Source organism: Podarcis erhardii, assembly GCF_964252035.2.
Source record: "Podarcis erhardii genome assembly, chromosome: 7".
NCBI classification, from domain to species: domain Eukaryota; kingdom Metazoa; phylum Chordata; class Lepidosauria; order Squamata; family Lacertidae; genus Podarcis; species Podarcis erhardii.
The window spans coordinates 19,835,444-19,854,471 of NC_138511.1; the positions used below are offsets into that span (position 1 = coordinate 19,835,444).

General features: G+C 49.2%; 1 protein-coding gene across 2 annotated transcripts in view; it reads right to left on the minus strand.

Annotated features, from left to right (window-relative positions):
- NOC2L (NOC2 like nucleolar associated transcriptional repressor) overlaps positions 1–19,028 on the minus strand; it is a 123,063-nt gene that overhangs the window by 16,734 nt on the left and 87,301 nt on the right. For both annotated transcript variants that reach the window (XM_081870920.1, XM_081870921.1), the window contains 6 exons: positions 17,036–17,147; positions 10,928–11,041; positions 9,731–9,832; positions 5,903–6,046; positions 4,292–4,405; positions 3,031–3,175 (listed from right to left, as the gene is read on the minus strand). In XM_081870920.1, the coding sequence (XP_081727046.1) occupies positions 3,031–3,175; positions 4,292–4,405; positions 5,903–6,046; positions 9,731–9,832; positions 10,928–11,041; positions 17,036–17,147 (731 nt within the window). The remainder of the gene's footprint in view (positions 1–3,030; positions 3,176–4,291; positions 4,406–5,902; positions 6,047–9,730; positions 9,833–10,927; positions 11,042–17,035; positions 17,148–19,028) is intronic.

Consider the following 19,028-nt stretch of genomic DNA (forward strand, 5'->3'; position numbering starts at 1 on the left):
AAAAAACCAAGCAGATTTCCCAGCTGCACAAATTCCTAAACACTAACTAAACACACACAAAAAGCCAAGCAAACACAAAGTATGTTGTGCTTCTTCCTTACATCCTGTATCAGTGGCAATTTCTCCATGGCAGCCCTTAGTCCCTATCTGCTACATAGCAACAATTCATATATGAATATGTCTTCGTTAAGTATGTAACAGCTGCTTTCAAGGGTATTTACAAGTACCAGAACGGGTTTCTTCCAGGTTTTAGCACTTGTGCATGCGCAGAAGCACCAAATCATGCTTTGCGCATGCGCAGAAGTGTCAAATAACAACCCATGTGTGAGCGGACGCGGCGCTGCAGGTTGCGGACACTGCGGGTTGCAAACGTGCCTCCCACACAGATCACATTCGCAACCCAAGCGTCCACTGTATTCTACAATACAAAGGGATGCACCCGAACCTCCGCCCACTTTTGTCTCTGGCCCCACCCACCTGCCCCATCCCCCGGCCCGGGTTTCCTCATGTGCTGAAAAGGTCATGTAAATAAAGCAGAAATTGGCTGCATTCAAGGGGGGTTGCAACTTTGGGAATGTTAGGAAGCTGCCTTATACAGAGTCAGACCACTGGCCCATCTAGTTAGGTATCATGGCTGGCAGCTCTCCCAAGGTTTCAGGATGGGATTCTTTCCAAACCCCGCCTGGAGATGCCATTGACCCTGGAGCCTCCTGCAAGCTCAGTAGATGCCCTGCCACTGGGCAATGGCCCTTCGCCGAGAAAACAAACATGGCCTCAATGCTTTTGGGGAACCAGAGAGAGAAAGAGAGAAGAGATTTCCAGCTGTGACAGCTCCTGCTGTCGTTCCACCGAGGGAGGCTCGCCAGCCTCCAAAACGTGTCACTTCATTTCGCATTGCCAGCCCGCCGCATGCTGACAGGATTTCCCTTGCCTCTCTCCTCGCAGGGAGAATGGTGTCGCCGGGTTGGCAGCTAGCTTTAAAGGCGGGCACATCAGCAGCCCAGCCATGCGTGGCCTAACCGCCTCTCCAGGGGTGCCCGAACACCGTTCCCTGCTACGACCCAGTGCCCCTGCCACCAGCACAACACACACACACACACACACACACACACACAGCAGCAGAAGCATTCCTGCCTCTTCTAGAGTCACGCTCAACTCGGCTTAGAAAAAAATGCTGACAGCAAAGACTGCCAAGCAACCAGCTCAAAATCAATACAGGCCCAATGTCCTCGTTTATTCTTCCGAGTGCCGTGAGAGGGGCTCGCCCATACATGGCCATGCCCAAAACATGAACTAAAATCCAGATTTGCACCGCAAGGAACTCCCAAACACAACATTAAGAACTGCCACAGTGGGACGGACTGACGGAGTCTGCAGAGTCTGGCATCTTATTCCCACCAGCTGTTGGCCACATGTCCCAGGGAAGCTCAAAAGCAAGCCTGTGGGGTGATTTGCCCAGCACGAGAGCCTCCGCTTCTAGCCCAAGAATGCTTCTTGGCTACTTGGCTATGCCCTGCCTCTACATTCAAAGGCAGCAGTGCTTCTGAATACCAGTTGCTGGAAACCACAGGAGCTCTTGTGCTCGAATCCTGCCAGCAGGTTTCCCCAGGCATTTGGTTGGCCACTGTGATAACAGGATACTGGATTAGATGGACCATCGGCCTGATTCTTCAGGGCTCTTCTTATGTTCTTCACAGACGGTGATGCAACTTAGGCTGCTGCCTGATTTCAGAGTTGTTGGGTTCTACTCAAAAGTAGATTCATTGAAATTAATGGACCTCTGTTAGTCTCACGTTCATTAACTTCGATGGGTGCATTCGGAGTAGGATTAGCATTAGAGACAACCCAGTAGATTAATGAACTAGTTAGGGGAAACCATTGAGCCTAGCGAGAAGACGCCCCCCCCCCCAAAGATCTCTGAACTGTATTTAAGCTTTCAGCACCACCAGAGGTAATAGTGAAGGCTGGTCATTTTTCTTCCTTGTTTTCAACCAGTTCATTTTGACTTTACCTTGTATTTGTTATGTGTTATGAAGTGTATATTATTTCACTGACCCACCACCCTTTGCAAGTCACAGAAAAACCATGGTTTACTGGGAACATGCTGGTCTTGGCCACTGTGCTCCTTCCCTCTACTGCAGGGAGGGTGCAAACCACAATCTCTAATTTAGCATTGTTTGAACCAAGGATGGGGATTAGCTTGCCCTCCCAGGAAACTACAAATCTGTAGCTAAAGCCTTTTCCTGGCGGCTTCTTCGAGGTAAGTCAGGAGCAAAACAAACCTCAGTCTCTATTCTGGATACAATGGCTGGGATCACATGTCACGTTAAACCACAGTTTAGTGTGAATGAGTCGCACCTGGCTGGGGAAGGCTGTTAGTTAACCAAAAGCAACCAAGGTGTAAACCAGGAAAGAAGTGCAGAACCAACTGCTCTTTTGAACAGCAGCAGTAGCATAGACGCCCTTCTGGAATCTGAATGCAGGCTTGTGCTAAATCATAGAGTTGGAAGAGACCACTGAGGGTCATCTAGTCCAACCCTCTGCAATGCAGGACTCCTGCCCACAACCGTCCCTGGTTGGGCTCGAACCACCAACCTTCTGGTTAACAGCCACCTGAAGGATCTGCTGAACTGTTCATCCAGTGATCTTAATAAGCAGCAGAAATAAAGATGTGCAAACAGCCTCACCAAACGGCTGCTAACAGGACCTCCCAATGCTCAGAGCCTTTTGCTTTGCCTTTGTATATTTCTGTGTTTATTTAGGGGGGGAAAACATTTTAAAAAAACCCTTCCAAAACCAAACCTCACAACTAGCCAGCAATTCCCAAATGCTAAAACACACCGGCAGCAAGTGTCCAAAGGGATGCTCTTTTCCTAATTCCCTTGCAACTGCGAGTGGGGGGCTTTCCTGGTGTGCTTTGGCTGCTATAACTCCCGCTTTCAAGAGAACAAGACAACTGCAAACCCCTAGTGGCCAAAGGGGAGACTGCGGCTCTCCCCACCCACCCCAGCTTCAAAGTCCCTGCTGTACCTTTGACAGACAGACCGCCGACAGCATCTTCCCCTTCTTCAGAGTCACTGTCCAGCTCAAAAAGGTCCTTGAACTCCCTCTTATCGTCCTCCTTCTCTTCGCCCGGCTTCTTCCGCTTGATTTCAGGTAGGTTCAGATCTTCCATCTGTGCCAGGAGAACAGAAAACTTTAGTCCTCCCCGTTTCAGTCAAAAGAAGAAGAATCATAGAATCATAGAATCATAGAGTTGGAAGAGACCACAAGGGCCATCAAGAAGAGTTTGGATTTGATATCCCGCCTTTCACTCCCTTTAAGGAGTCTCAAAGCGGCTAACATTCTCCTTTCCCTTCCTCCCCCACAACAAACACTCTGTGAGGTGAGTGGGGCTGAGAGACTTCAAAGAAGTGTGACTGGCCCAAGGTCACCCAGCAGCTGCATGTGGAGGAGCGGAGACATGAACCCGGTTCCCCAGATTACGAGACTACCGCTCTTAACCACTACACCACACTGGCTCCCAAAAGCCTAAAGAAGCAGCATGACAGCCCATATAAATATATCCCTTGCCCTTTAACTGAAGAGAACTACACACACGATTAGAACAGAGGCTGGGGAACCTATGGTTCTCTGGACACTGTTGAATTCCATTTCCCATCAGCCCCGGGCAGCATGGCCAATGGTCAGCGATGACGCAGCTGGCAGCCCAGCAATATCAGGGGAAGCCATAGTCCTCCCCCCACCTGCATCCCTACAGTAAAGGTTCCTGGGAGCCGAAAACCCCACCCAGAAAGGAGGCTCACTGTTATGTCTCTGCATGAGTGGCTGCTTGGGCTCTTATTAAGATTACAATAGGGATGGCCCTCTAGTTGTTGTTGTTTTGGACCCTGGATTAAAGGCTCCAGGAAGCTGGAAGCACATTATTATGATTATTTATTCAAACAGGGAAGGAGAACCTGTGGCTCTCCAGAGGTTGCTGGACTCCTTCCATCAGGCCCATTCCAGCACAGCTAATTGTTGGGGGTGATGGGAGATGTGGTCGGGAAACATCTGGGAAGGTCTCAGGTTTCCCATCTCTTGCTCAGAAGGACACTGACAAGAATGATTCCATCTCCATTCTGTTCAAAGGGCATATTCCAGCCAGGCAAAATTACTCAAGGAGGGTGCGAAGGAGGCCAGGAAGGAGTGCGGCCTAGGAAGAGGTGTGTGGTCTGAGGATCAGAGAGAGAGGGCTGGGGGGGGGTCTGCATTTGGCCCCTGAGCCTCAGCTTCCCCATCTGTGTCTTACCCGCTCTTTGCCACTGATCTCCAGCTGAATCTCCTTCTCCCTCAGCTTCTTCCAATGCACATAATATGTCATCAGCGGAGTCCCTTCCTCTCTGACCTTTTTCTCCCATTGCTCCTGTCAAGGTAAGCAAGAAAATACCGTTGTCAGCTGCAAGTGATCACCATCTTAAGAGCCAGCATGTGAGCATATCTTCACAGCTTTCCCCTCCCCATCCCCCTGGAGGCATGTCATAGTGTCTGCATTCCTATGCCCATTTTACAGCTGGTGCAGCTGAGGACTGAAGGGGGGAGGGCAGGCTTAGCTCATTAGGATTCTAGGAGTCGTTCACACAGTTGTTTGGGCATCCCTATGATTCCTTGATATGCCAAAGGCCACTCTGATCCACTGGATTAGTGCAGCCAAGAGAAGTTTTCTCCCCCCCTCCCCCCCCCGCAGGTTAGCACAGCTGTAAGCCTAAAGGCCAACCACCTCAAAACTTTGTCAGCAGATGGAGGCTGTGTAAAAAGCTTTCTGTGTGTCAGCCCAAGTCAAACAGATTCCCCCACATCCTCGCTCAGAAACTGATCATCACAGATAAACTGCCTCTGAACAAGAAAGCCCAGAAGCATTGGAATGGAGGAACCTCAAGGGTGGAACTCTTCTCCCCACGAAGATGCACCTAGCAACTTCGCCGAACAACTTCTGCTACGTGCCAAAAACATACCTTTTTACCCCAGCCTTTGACGGTCAAGGTATTTTGTTTTGTGGGAACCACCTCTTTTTGCTAAATTTACAGTGTTCTGTTTTTAAACGGTTTCATGCATTTTATACCTACAAAGTACAGTGGTACCTTGGGTTACATACGCTTCAGGTTACAGACTCCACTAACCCAGAAATAGTACCTCAGGTTAAGAACTTTGCTTCAGGATGAGAACAGAAATCGTGCTCCGGCGGCGCGGCGGAAGCAGGAGACCCCATTAGCTAAAGTGGTGCTTCAGGTTAAGAACAGTTTCAGGTTAAGAACGGACCTCCAGAACGAATTAAGTACTTAACCCGAGGTACCACTGTACTTCTTGAGGATCACACAGCCTGCCTCCAATCCCTGATTTAGGCCATCATTTGCCTTTACTGCCCCTCCTTACCTCCATCACAGTGCTGCCACCTTCTAATGCAGGGGTGGGGAGCCTGTAAACCCCCCCCCCCCCAGATCTTGCTGGACTCCAACTCCCATCACCTGACCACTGAGCCATGCTGGCTGTGGGCTGACACAAGTCCAACAAGATCTGGAAGGCCACACAAGCTCCACACACACACACCCCCGCCACTCTACAGGGCTGTGGTTACGAAGAGCCACAGAGGTCTCTAAATAATTTTATCATAAAGGCCAGAGATCGTAAGGGATTTCCACTGCGGCCTTAAAAAATATTAGTTGGCGTCATGAAACGAGAGCTCTGGGTTGTTGTTGCTTTTGTGGACTGATCTCTTTTTCACAAGTCGACTCAAGCGAGAGTCGGCATCCACGCCCAGCCCTCCTCTTCCTTCCTGCCTTTGCGCGAGGCTCCGCCAAGCGGCAGTCAGAGCCCCTCTCCCGAGATGCTGAGCCAGAGAGAGAGAGAGAAAACAGAGACTCACCACAGCCTCCCGGTTAGCGACGCCAAAGGTGGCTTTCTGCCGCTTGCCGGTGATGTAGGCAGAGTTTTCCTGCAGCTTCTCCAAGAGCTGACGGATCGTCTTGCAGTAGTTGGCAACTTTGCACTCCTTCAGGAACGACTTCAGCTGCAGGAAAGGAAGGAGACATTCCACGAACTGATCCCATTAAATTCCCCAACTCTGCTCCTTACAACTTTATATTTCGCACTACGGCACAGCTGCCAAAAGTGCAGGAAAGCATGGAACGCAGGATCCAGGATCCCACAGGAAGTTGCCTTGTACAGAGTGATGCCACTGCTCCGCCTGGCTCAATACCCTCTACACTGACTGGCAGATGCTCTCTAGGGTTTCAAACAGGGAGTCTGCCAAGGACTGAACCAGGGACCTTCTGCAGGCTTTACCACTGAGTCACAGCCCTTCCCTTAAGGCATGGGAAGTTGCCTTATACTAAGTCAGACTGTTGGGTCCATCTATTTCACTACTGTCGACACTGACTGGCAGCAGCTCTCTAGGGTTTCAGGCTGGCCCCTACCTGGAAATGCCAGAAACTGAACCTGGAGAGCTACTGTAAGTCAGTGCAGAAAATACTGAACTAGATGGACCAATGGTCTGACTCAGTATAAAGGCAGCTTCCTACCCCTGCCTTACATGGCCCTAAGAAGGAGAGGGGGGAATAGACCCCCGCCTCTCATTTCTAACTGATTGCAGCTTGAGGTTTGAACTTTGTTCGAAGCTAGCCATTTACATCTTTCTCTCCCCTGAATTGCCCCACTAGTCACTGGAATTTTGGGCTCAGAAGCTGCACATCTAGACAAAGCATGGTATGCTCAGAGTCAAACCCAAAATTGTGGAATTCACTTGTGAGTGGGGATGGCATCACAACATCAGCACATCATACTACAGAAGGGAAGAAGAACCTGATATGGTGCTATGTTCCTTATAAACATGTTATTTGGAGTTAAGGGTACGGGGTTAGAGAGATCCAACTTTTTGGACCACAATCCACCAGGGCAGTTCTTCTGCACAAGCTCTACTGAAAGGATCAGGAGCTGTGCAAGAGAAGTTTCCTTGGTACCTTATATGCCTTGCAGCCATAGTTCCCCAAATTAAAAATAAAAATGGGAAGCTTAGAACAAAAAAAAGTTCATTTAGTCCAGAATCCTGTTGGGCAACCAGATGCCTCAATGAGAAGCCTGCAAACAGAAGAAGAAGAAGAAGAGTTTGGATTTGATATCCCGCTTTATCACTACCCGAAGGAGTCTCAAGGTGGCTAACATTCTCCTTTCCCTTCCTCCCCCACAACAAACACTCTGTGAGGTGAGTGGGGCTGAGAGACTTCAAAGAAGTGTGACTGGCCCAAGGTCACCCAGCAGCTGCATGTGGAGGAGCGGAGACACGAACCCAGTTCCCCAGATTACGAATCTACCGCTCTTAACCACTACACCACACTGGCTCTCAAGAGCACCTGAGCACAACATCAACTCTGCCCCCCTGCACAACATCAACTCTGCCCCCCTGCAATTGGCATTTATTTTATTTCTTTTTTTTATTTGTTGCATTCATACCCCATCTCCTCCCCCCCCCCCACGGAGCTCAGGGCAGCTTACAACAGCTCTCCCGCTCATTAATCCCCACAACAACCCTGTGAGGTAGGTATGGCTGAGAAGTAGCAGCTGGCACAAGGTCACCCCACCATGAGCTTCATGGCCGAGTGGGGAATTGAACCCTCATCTCTCAGGCCCTAGTCCAACACTCTAACCCAGAGCTTTCAAACTGTGTGTCACAACACATTAGTGCGTCGGCTGCAGTGCATAGGTGTCTCGCACGAACACTCCCTACTCTCCTCCTGGGGCTGGAATGGGGTTAGTTTAATGATAGTTAAAGCCACCCAAGTGAAGTAAATCGGTACCACTCCGGAGGGAAGGTAAACAGCGTTTCCATGCGCTGCTCTGGTTCGCCAGAAGCGGCTCAGTCATGCTGGCCACATGACCCGGAAGCTGTACGCCGGCTCCCTCGGCCAGTAAAGTGAGATGAGCGCCGCAACCCCAGAATTGTCCACGACTGAACCTAATGGTCAGGGGCCGGGGCATCTGGATCTGACCGCAACTGCCAAGCACTGGACACAGACACAGAACTTTGCTACACGCAAAGCCAGCTCAGCATCCAAATGAAGGGTCCCCCTCCCAAATTCTTTCCTTAAGACATTCTTTCTCCTTGATTCCTTCCCACTTCCCCTCTCTCTCTCTCTCTGTCTCTCACAGTCTTTTCCCCCAGGGCATACGGATGGGGATGAAGCTGGAAGCCTGCGTGTTCCTGCTAATTGCAAGCATCCCCCCGGGTTGCTCCAAACAGCCAGCCAGCTCAGATTATCCTCAGAGATTGAAGGAGGACAGGCAGCTCTTCCTTCCCTACGAACAACCTTCTGGGGCAAACGAGACCACCCCAAGGTCCCTGGGCAAAGGGTCCAGGGGTTTAAAACCAAACCTCTGCCCACTACAGCCTGACTCCCTAGCAAAAAGAAGGTTGTAACAGTCTCCTCTGGAGATCCTTCCAGGCTACAGCCGCGTTTCATGAATGAGGCAGGCCAGGATGGGAGTCCAACCCCACGCCCAGAGGGAGGGGGTGCAGGGGGTGGAATTCCAGGAAAAGCAAAGCCCTGCAGAGGCGTCTTTAAGAGAGTGGAAAGGAAAGGCGTTCCCCCAACGGCACTGCTGCAGACAGGGCTCCCACCCAAGCAGAATGGGAAGCAGTGAGGGCATTTTTTAAAAAACGTCACTTTCAGAAAGGGCCGTAGCTCAGTGGTAGAGCATCTGCTTTGAATGCAGAAGGTCCCAGGTTCAATCCCCAGCATTTCCAAGTAGGGCTGGGAATGTCTCCTGCTTGAAACCCTGTCAGTCAAAGTAGGCAATTCTGAACTGGATGGCTGCTATTTAGAAGTGGACATGGGGAGAAAATGCAACTTTAAAAAAACCTGTATTTAAATGAAAATTTCCACATGGAATTTGCATGTTTTGAAAAACTGCAAACTAAATTATTTACTTTGTTGGCGACAAGCCTAAATCCTCCTCAGAGCAGTCCCACTAAAATTAATGAACCAGATTCAGTCATGGCTATAGATTTCAATGGGTCTACTCTGAGTAGGATTGGGGCACAATCCTTAGTTATTTAGTTGTGGCTTTATAAACAGTTAACAAGCAAACTTTCTTCAGTGCACAATAAAATGAAATATAAAAGATCGACAAACTCAGCAAATTAAAGGCGATGGGTTGCATCCAATGCTAGTCCTACTCAGTGTAGCTCAATTAAAGTTAAGGGGTCTACTCTGAGTAAGACTTAATTGGGCCGCACCCCAATAAAACCACTTCTACAATGATTATTCTGTGGGAAGGGCTGTAGAACAGCGGCAGAGCACATGCTTTGTGTGCAGAAGGTCTCAGATCCAGGCATGGCAGGGACTATCCCGTCTGAATCCTTGGGAGAGCTGCTGCCCGTCAGTGCAGACCACACTGAGCCAGATAGACCAATGGTTTGACTCAATATAAGGCTGCTTCCTATGTTCCAAGTGCAGAATTTGGGACTGACGGGTGAACAAATACAAAAGTGATGCAGACCAGAAATGGGGCACGTTTGCTCGCCGCTAATAACCAGACAACTTCCTGGATGAGCAAGACTTCTGTAGGTTGTCAAGTCTCTGCAGTATCATACACAGGGAACAAGCTCAGTCAGGATCCCCATTATAGAGGGGCAGGGCTAACCCAGAGAGAGAGGTGCCTTTTCACCCAAGGCTAGTTTTTTGACACCTGGACGCACCTGGAGAATAGTTGGAAGGGCGAGCTCCGGAAAACCGATTGTATAGGCCTGGCCGTGAAGATACTCCAGAATCAGGTCGTATAGCTGGTCAATGAGCCCATCCTGTGTGGGAAAAAGCAGGAGAGGGGGACTTGTTAGAAAGAGAGAGGAAAAGCAAGTGCTTGTATTCTGCTTTCCTTTCACCACTGAACTCGAGACAAAGTATATGGCTTCTCCACCCAGGTGATCTCCCAGCCAGGCATGCAGAAAAACCCAGTTCAAGCTCCAGCTTCAAGCCTTAGCATCTCCCAGTGTGGCCGGGCATGTCCCCTGTCTGAAATCCTGGAGAACTGTTGCCACTCAGTGTAGATAGGCGAAAGGCAGCTTTCTGTGCACCTATTTCAAGGAGCGCTGAATTCAGAACCATGAGGACTGGGAACTTAATGCTCTTTTTAAAAGGAGGACCATAGTTCAGTTGCAAAGCACTGCTCTGAGCTTCAGCCTCAAGCATCACCAGTTACCAATGATCAATCAGGTAATGGAGAGCCGCATCCGATGAGAGGAGACCGTGGCAGCGGCTGTGGTGCTAAACTACAGCTCCCATCATGCCTGTTCAATGGCTGTGCTGGTTGGGGCTGATGGGTGTTGGGAGTCCAACAACACTGGGATGGAACATCAGACGGGTGAGCCCTCCCAAGACCAGTTCAGCTCTTTTATAACAAAGGACACCTGCACCTTTCATACAGCTGGCCAAATCACAGAGTCCAGACGTTACATATATAATGACTCATATTAATTACTTCTGGTGATGCTTAATTAGACTTGGTTTCGTAATTAATTAGGTGGTGCAAACGGGCTTATGGTTGTATTCACTGCCCGCAGGGTGTCCCCCCAATTCTAATTCTATAGTACTCAAACTAAAAATTTTACTAGAGAACTGCAGCTCAGTGGTACAGCATCTGCTTTGCATGCAGAAGGTCTCAGGTTCAATCCTTGGCACCTCCAGGCAGGGCTGGGGAAGAATCATTATCCCCCCCTCCGCCCCCAAATCCTTCTGCTTCTAGTTATTTGAACGTTTCTTTGAAGGGAGGAGTAGAAATAACCACACAAGCAAATATGGAAGATTAGGATTTCATAAATTTGGCATTTCAAAAGCTGCTACTCCGAAAAGCCAGAGGCTGGACCACGCCATCTCTGCCCCCAAAGCCCGCCCCTTACCCGGAAAGCCTTCTCCTGAAGATTGGCATTGGAGAGCTTCAAGATAACAGAGAAGTTGATGGGTTTTGAACTCATGCGCCCCGGTTTCTTGTTGAAGTCTACCTGCTGGAAAACCTATGAGATAAAAAGACACAATCTAGTATTTACTATTTGCTCAGGAAGGAATTTGGTGTCATGCTATTATAATCGTTCTGATGGCACAATGATTTCTACTTGTCAGGTAGAACAATTCTCCTCTCCCACCCCCACCCCCTTTGCTGTCCTGGGACTCTACTGAACCTCCAGAGGGGATTTGGGAGATATTGAGGGGGAATGCCAGGGGGGTGAGAAAGCCCCATTGCATTACCAAGAATCTTCCCCTAGCAAACCGGGTTAACTGAACCCACCATTCAAAGCTGTTGGTGTACATGCCATTTTACTGAGTGTCAAAGTTCCTGTGGGTACAATTTTCGCCCCTCACCCAACTTCCTGAAAGCTCCCCTGCCACCACCTGGGGGTGACCCAGAAGCTGCATTCACACATCACATTAAGCCAAGAACTCCGGCTCTGGGGCGAGTGAGTAAACATTACAGTTTAATGCAATGCCTGAACCTGGCTCGCTAGCCAGACTTAAGGCAAGGTTTTGCTTCTGGGTTATACTTCCGGGGTCGTTAAAGAGAAAAAGCAAAGAATCACGCTGCACAAGCAGAATGGCCATCTAAGCCAAAGCTCTCGCCTACGAGATGATGCGGGGTCAATGCTCTGTAATTTTCACTGACCTTCTCAACGACCCTGTGAGGCTGGGAAGTGAGAGAGAAAACAGGTGCCCTTCTCCCAAAGCCACCCCGGTGAGGTCTCTGGTAGAGAAAGGATCTGAAGAAATAATTTAGATGCGATGAAAGGCTTGCTGTGGTTAGAGCACCATCTCTAGGTAGGGCTGGGGAATGTCCCCTGTCTGAAACCCCCTGCAGAATTGTTGGCAGTCAGTGCAATGAACCCTGTGCTAGATTGGCCAGTGGTCTGACTCTGTATAAGGCAGCTTTCCTATATTATTCACTTCCCCTAAACCCTGCCATTTCAAACCAATGAATCAAACCCCAAACAACACAGACAGTGCTGTATCATAAACTCCTTTTCAAGCCTCCCTTAAATTTCAGAAGCAATTTGATCCCTAGCACTAGGGTGTGTGTGTGTGTGTGTGTGTGTGTGTGTGTGTACGAACAGCAGCCCAAATCTGCCCCACCCCCTGCCAGAGCTCAATAAGCTAAACTGCGGAGGGTATGCAGATGTTGGGTCTTCCTTTGCTGTGCAACACCTGGTGGAACAATATTCCACCACCCCTCCATCTTCCAGAATCACTATTCATTCCCTTTTCCGTGTCCTGGGCCTCTCTTTCTCTCCCACCCCCCACCCTTGGAGTCCAAGCAATGGGGCCCTCACACATCCATCAGCGACCCACCATTTAAAAAGTCAGCTGAGTGCATTTGTGTCTCTCCTCTTGTGACTCTCTGAGCTTATCAGTTAACCTTCCTTATTCCTACACACACCCCCAAAAACACACACCCAAGGAGTGCAGAGGGGGAAAGAGATGGATTTTAGATTGTCAGAGCAACCTTGCCCCCTATGGGGAGGTGGGAGGAGCAGGCGAGTTAGAAGGGAGTGAGACATGGGGGAAAGTTTTCCCACCTTAATTTACCCAAACTTGCCTTCCTGTATTAAGTGTCTGAACAAGGGCTACTGCCGGTGGAGCAAACTTCTTGGCAGTCTGTGTGAATTGATTCTTTAAGTATGCATTGTTCTTGTTTTACACTGTACTGTGTACACACAGAGAGAGTTTTTATCATTTTAAATGCAATCATTTTTTTCATTTTTTAAATATTTCTGTTTCACATATGCTTTTATTATATAGCAAATCACTCCAGGAAGCAATCCCTAAATGGAAATAAATAAATAAAATCAGCTTCCCAAGTGCCGCCAAAGAATAAGGAATGCCCTCCAGCATCCTCTTAAACATAAGCAGAGCCGGATAATAAAATAATAGCAATCATTAGCTGTAAAATAGAGCCGAATCTCCACCTCCTTTCAAGTAGGACTGAATCCCAGCAAGGACCCACCTTGTTTTGTTTCTTCTGATTGTAAGTTGTTCTAAACAGTTTTTAATACTGTAATTTAAAGTCTTCAATCCCTGCTGGGACCTTAGAGCAAAAGTCAGGAGGTAAATAATTGACAGCAGTAGCTTTGAGCAGAGTCCTATCCTAATAATAGCAATAATAATAAACTTTTCAGTAGAGCCAAATTCTACGATTCTACGAAATCCTCTGAAAAAGAATAAGAATAAACAGTAGGACCCCCTTCCCCGGGTCTTGCCCCCTACCCTATACACTGAGATCCTTCCAGAGGCCCACTCAACCTCTCCTGAAACATGTCTCACCCCTCAAGAGAGGGAGAGCGAAGGGAGAAGCCGCCAGTCGGGGGGGGGGGCAGGGCAGGTGCTCTTCGCGCCAGAGCAGCCAAGGCGGCTGTCAAGGCCCATCACTGACACGACTCTTATCTCCGGTGGCAGGAGCCAGGGGAATTCCAGCACCTGGAGGGGCGGCAGGAGACGTGCAGGCTGTCAGCGGCGGGTGGTGACAAGGGCACGGGGGAAAGCAGAAGGGGGGGGGGAAGCACAGTTAGAGAAAAGAGGAGCCGCAGAAGGCCCCTTTCCCTGCTGTTACTTTAGGATGAGAGCAGCAGGGAGGGAAGAGTAATTGCATCCTTTGTCACGCAAAGCACACGCCGGGATTTCGGAGAAATTCATTTCAACGGTGGAAATAAGGTGACCTCAGAAGATGGGGCTGAATCTTAGGAACATACCAGGCCTGTCTAAATCTCTGCCCCATGACAACGTAAGTCCTTGCATGGAGAAAACTAGCACTTCAGGGTTCTGCAGTGGCGATCTCTTTGTTGTGCCATTTTCGACACGTAGCAAGTTTTGTTTCTGAAAGGGAGGTGGGGAATTAAATACATGAACACAGTAACATAGGAAGCTGCCTATACCAAGTCAGACAATGGGTCCATCTAGCTCAGTATCGTCTGCGCTGACTGGCAGCCACTCTCCAGTGTTTTTGGCCGAGGCCTCTCTCAGCCCTACTTGGGATTCAGCCTGAGATCATCATTTGCATGTAGAGCATATGCTCTGAACTCAGGACCTCGCCTGCGATACAAGTGCTTAACTTCTGGGGAATGCTGGCTCAGATTCAGTGGCCTAGTCGCTCCCCCCCACCAACCTGCAAATCTTAGACAAGAACAGCTCACAGGCTGCTATGGGGACAACAGCTCAGAGGCCTAAACTACCTCACATTGCTGTTGTCAGGACAGCATGATCCTTATCAGAGTAGACCCACTGAAATTGATGGACGTGACTAATCCTGGTCCATTGATTTCAACAGGGCTGCTCCTGAACAAAACTAAGCTGGATGAGTGTTTGAGTGTTTGTGTGTGTGTGTGTGTGTGTGTGTGTGTGTGTCACAGCTGTCAATGTTTCCCGATTTTTAGGGAAATTCCCTTATTCCGAATAGGATTCCTCGCAAGAAAAGGGAAAAGTTGACAGCTATGGGGGGGTGTATCTATATACAGTGGTACTTCGGGTTACATATGCTTCAGGTTACATACGCTTCAGGTTACAGACTCCGCTAACACAGAAATAGTGCTTCAGATTAAGAACTTTGCTTCAGGATGAGAACAGAAATCGTGCTCCAGCGGCGCGGCAGCAGCAGGAGGCCCCATTAGCTAAAGTGGTGCTTCAGGTTAAGAACAGTTTCAGGTTAAGTACGGACCTCCGGAACGAATTAAGTACTTAACCTGAGGTACCACTGTATATCTATCTATATCTCTCTATCTCTCTCACAAAAATACTGGAACCAGAAGACTGAAAGGAAGTTCCACATTTTGAGAAGCTTATTCCCACACAAACTTCCTTCTTATAAAGGGGCTGCTTGTCTTCGGCGAAGAGTCATGAACCAAAATCTCCCCAACGCAGGCGCTCAGCCCGTGTGCGCCGTCCCCACCCGCCGTGGGCGAGCTGCCTGTTGCATGAGCCCAGCGCCATCGGATGTGGTCGCTGGCGGAAGCCAGGAGGAAAAGCACGCTGAGACCACGGGGGTGGCTGGGCTGATATATGTGGCTTGCCACGAGGGAGGAGGCGTCGCCGCTGGGACCCTGTTATCTACCGGAGGTTGAGGGCTGGGAGCTCGGCAGCGCAAGCGGGGAGCGAGAAGGAGGAAGGAAACAGATGCACGGAGGGGAACAGCCAAGAAGCCGCAAGGGGTGAGAGAGAGAGAGGGGGGGGGGGAAAGAAAGAAAGAAAGAGGGAGAGGAAGAGTGCGGGGGGGGGCCTTCGCTGGCCGCTGCAGGCGGAAAGGATGTGGTTAACAAACGGACGTTTGCAACGACATAAAAAAATAACCACAGGAGGGTTCTCGCTTCCCAGCAAACCACGGTGGCTTGGCTAATTCCCAGGCAACGGCCTCTCCCCAAACCACTACCCCTCCCCACCCAAAACTTCGCACCGTCTGCCATTTCTCCTTTTCCTTCCCACCCTCCCCTTTCAAAGAGCACAAATAACCAGACGCGGGGGGAACAGCAAAGCAGGACAGTGTGTGGAGGGGCCCCCATAATGAATGCAAGCAACAGATCCTGCACAGAGGCTGCTACACAGCTGAGTTACGCTATAGGATTTGCTCCCAAGTCCACATTCGCAACCCATGCTTAAATCACTGCGATATCACTTGCGACAGTTGTAGCGTCTTCCCACCCCCCAAATTATTCTGGGAACTGTAGCTTGTTAAGGGTGCAGAGAGTTGTTGGAAGAATCTCTACTCCCCCCCCACACACACACACTGTGCAGTTTTAGCAACCAATTCACAGGGAATTCTGGGAACTATAGTTCTGTGGGAGGAATTGGGGGGAGGTCTCCTAACTACTCGCAGCACCTTTTAATGTTCTACAGCTCCCATAGTTCTTTGGGGGAAGCATTGGCTGCTTAAAATGGTATCACAGCACTTTTTATATATGGTGTAAATGTGGCCCCACACGATGCAGTTCTCAAGAGGCAGCTTGCAGCTCAAATTTGGGGAAGGGGGCAGATTCCTAGGGGATGCGCAAAATTTGTCCCAAATGTGGAGGGCAGCATAGCAGCCGTCTTCAGCACAACCCCTTGGGTTCGGTTACCAAGCCCAACTAACTGAAATAACTGCAAAGCAAAACTTAAGAGAGGGAGCCATTCTGGACCTGTAAGAATCGACATTACAGCTAAACCTTTATCAGGCCAACAACATTTCAAAACAGTGTGCAAGCTTTGGAGTCCTCCAGAACTCTTCATCGCCAGGCCAGATGGCTGCTGCTTTGGTACCAAGCCAAGTTTAAGCTTTTGCTGTTAACATAGAAAACCCTAAACAAGACTGTTCTATGCATTTAAAGCTGTATCATACCACTTTGAACAGTCACAGCGTCCTCCCAAAGGATTCTGGGGACTGCGATTTGTTAAGAGTGCTGAGAGTTGCTAGGAGACTCCTATTCCCCTGGCAGAGCTTCAATTCCCCGAGTGGTTTTCTCAGTCAGTCCCTCTCTTCCCAGGGAATTGCAGCTCTGTGAGAGGAACAGAGTCTCCCAACAACTCTCAGCACCTCCTTTACAAGATTACAGTTCCCATGAACCTTTGGGGGAAAACATAATGGTTTAAAGATTACAGTTCCCATGATCCTTTGGGGGAAGACATAACGGTTTAAAGATTACAGTTCCCATGATCCTTTGGGGGAAGACATAACGGTTTAAAGATTACAGTTCCCATGATCCTTTGGGGGAAGACATAACGGTTTAAAGATTACAGTTCCCATGATCCTTTGGGGGGAGCCATAATGGTTTAAAGCGGTGCGATGCCGATTTAAGTGGATATTGCAGGCGGAGCCCAACTTGGGAGCAGTTTGTCCGAAAGACCAGCCTGTACACTGAAATCCACGGAGGACGCTGTCTTGGTAGCAGAGCCGCTGGTGGTCCACCCTGTCCTCACCTGGAAGAGGTCCTGAACACACAGGAAGCTGCTTTATATTTTATTACTGCGCCATGCACGCTGGTGAAAAGAGCACTCACCTCCAAGATAAAGGGCAAGACAGGAATGAATGTCCGAGTGCTCTCCGAGAGCAGGGTCAGGGCCCGGGCGCAGTGCATGCGCAGGGGGTAGAAGCGAGCTGTGGGCACCAGCCTTGCAGGGAGAGAAAGAGGAGAACGGTCATCAGCCACAGAATCAAAACTCTCTATCCTGCTATAGAGGTTTCTGCCATGAGAGCCAAACCTGAGAACTGAGAGCCAGTGTGGTGTAGTGGTTAAGAGCGGTAGTCTCATAATCCTGGGGAACCGGGTTCGTGTCTCCGCTCCTCCACATGCAGCTGCTGGGTGACCTTGGGCCAGTCACACTTCTTTGAAGTCTCTCAGCCCCACTCACCTCACAGCAGAGTGTTTGTTGTGGGGGAGGAAGGGAAAGGAGAATGTTAGCCGCTTTGAGACTCCTTAGGGTAGTGATAAAGCGGGATATCAAATCCAAAATCTTCTTCTTCTTCTTCTGATTTGTTGGCAGAACAGCTGCACATGTATTTCTACAGGCCTTCTAATGCACACTTTGTCCACCACCAGCAGCAGGACAAGGCAAAGGAACAGCAACAATGGATGAACATAAGCAAAATGCAGTTTTGCATTTACTTCGGTTTGATTTGAGCCAGGGATGAACACTAAGGAGTTGAAAGCATGGCTTGAAAGTCCATGAGACAGTAACTAAGCTAATAAGGCCTCAGCCACTGATTTTTATTTCTTTACAGCAAGGGTGGGTAGAGAGCCTTTAGCTCTCCAGAAGTTGTCGGGACTCCCAGATCCCATCAACCCCAGGCAATATGGCCAACAGTCAGGGATGATGGGAGATGGGGTCCAACAGAATTAGGAGGGCCAGAAGTTCTCCACACCTGGACTAGAGGCTTCTGGGAGTGGGAAGTACTGCTCAGAAAGGTGGCTCCCTGTTACGTCTCTGCACGAGTTTCTGCCCTGTATTTTATTAAACTGGAAATGCAACATTTCCTTTTTATTATTATGACATCTATATGTAGCAGTTACGTATATAAAAACAGCTGAAATTACTGCATATATAAAAGTAGTGCTTAAAAAACAGCTATAAATATTAAAACTGATCAAAAACTACACCAGTCTATAAAGTAAAATCCATGAAAGTCCAAAGCAGATATCAAAAAAGTTTTTAGAAGATGGGTTGAAATACAAATGTCCTTAGCAAGCATCGGAAAAGACAACAGAGAAGGTGCCTCCCTGTAGTCTCTCTGCACGAGTGGCTGATCTGAAGACTTGTCAAAACAGGGATGGGGGAACCTGTGACTCTCCAAGCATTACTGGACTTCAACTCCCATCAACCCCAACTAGCATGGCCAATGGCCAGGGATGATGGGAAGTGGGAGCCTAACAACATCTGGAATGTCAAGAGCAGGCATAGGCAAAATTGGCCCTCCAGATGTTTTGGGACTACAACTCCCATCATCCCTGACCACTGGTCCTGATAGCTAGGGATGATAGGAACTGTAGTCCCAAAACATCTGGAGGGCTGAGTTTGCCTATGCCTGGTCAAGAGTTCCCCTGTTCCTGGCACAATCAGGGACAGAGTTCAAGGGTCGCCTTCCCAGAACAACTGCTCCGCTTAAAAAAACGGAGAGATCTACAGGAACTCACACCTTTCTTCCTGCTTCTACACCCTCTGCAAGTCCTTCCCACTTTTCAAAGTCATTCCCCGATCACAGCTCTTGTTCTGAGAAGCAAATCACATCACACTGCTCCCCACTCCCACCCCCACAAAATGGCAACGGCGACTGCTGAGATTGTAAAAACCAACGAGGGCGAGAAACTGCATCAGCCGCACCATATAAATCACACACCACCCCTTCACCCTCACCCGCACCCACCCACCCGCCAAATAGTGAAATAATTATCACTGGATCCATTATGGAAATAAATCTACTTTCCCACCCCCCGAGACCTGGCAACCGGCGAAAGCGATGACGAAAACCTTCTACAGGAATTAATTGATTGGGGG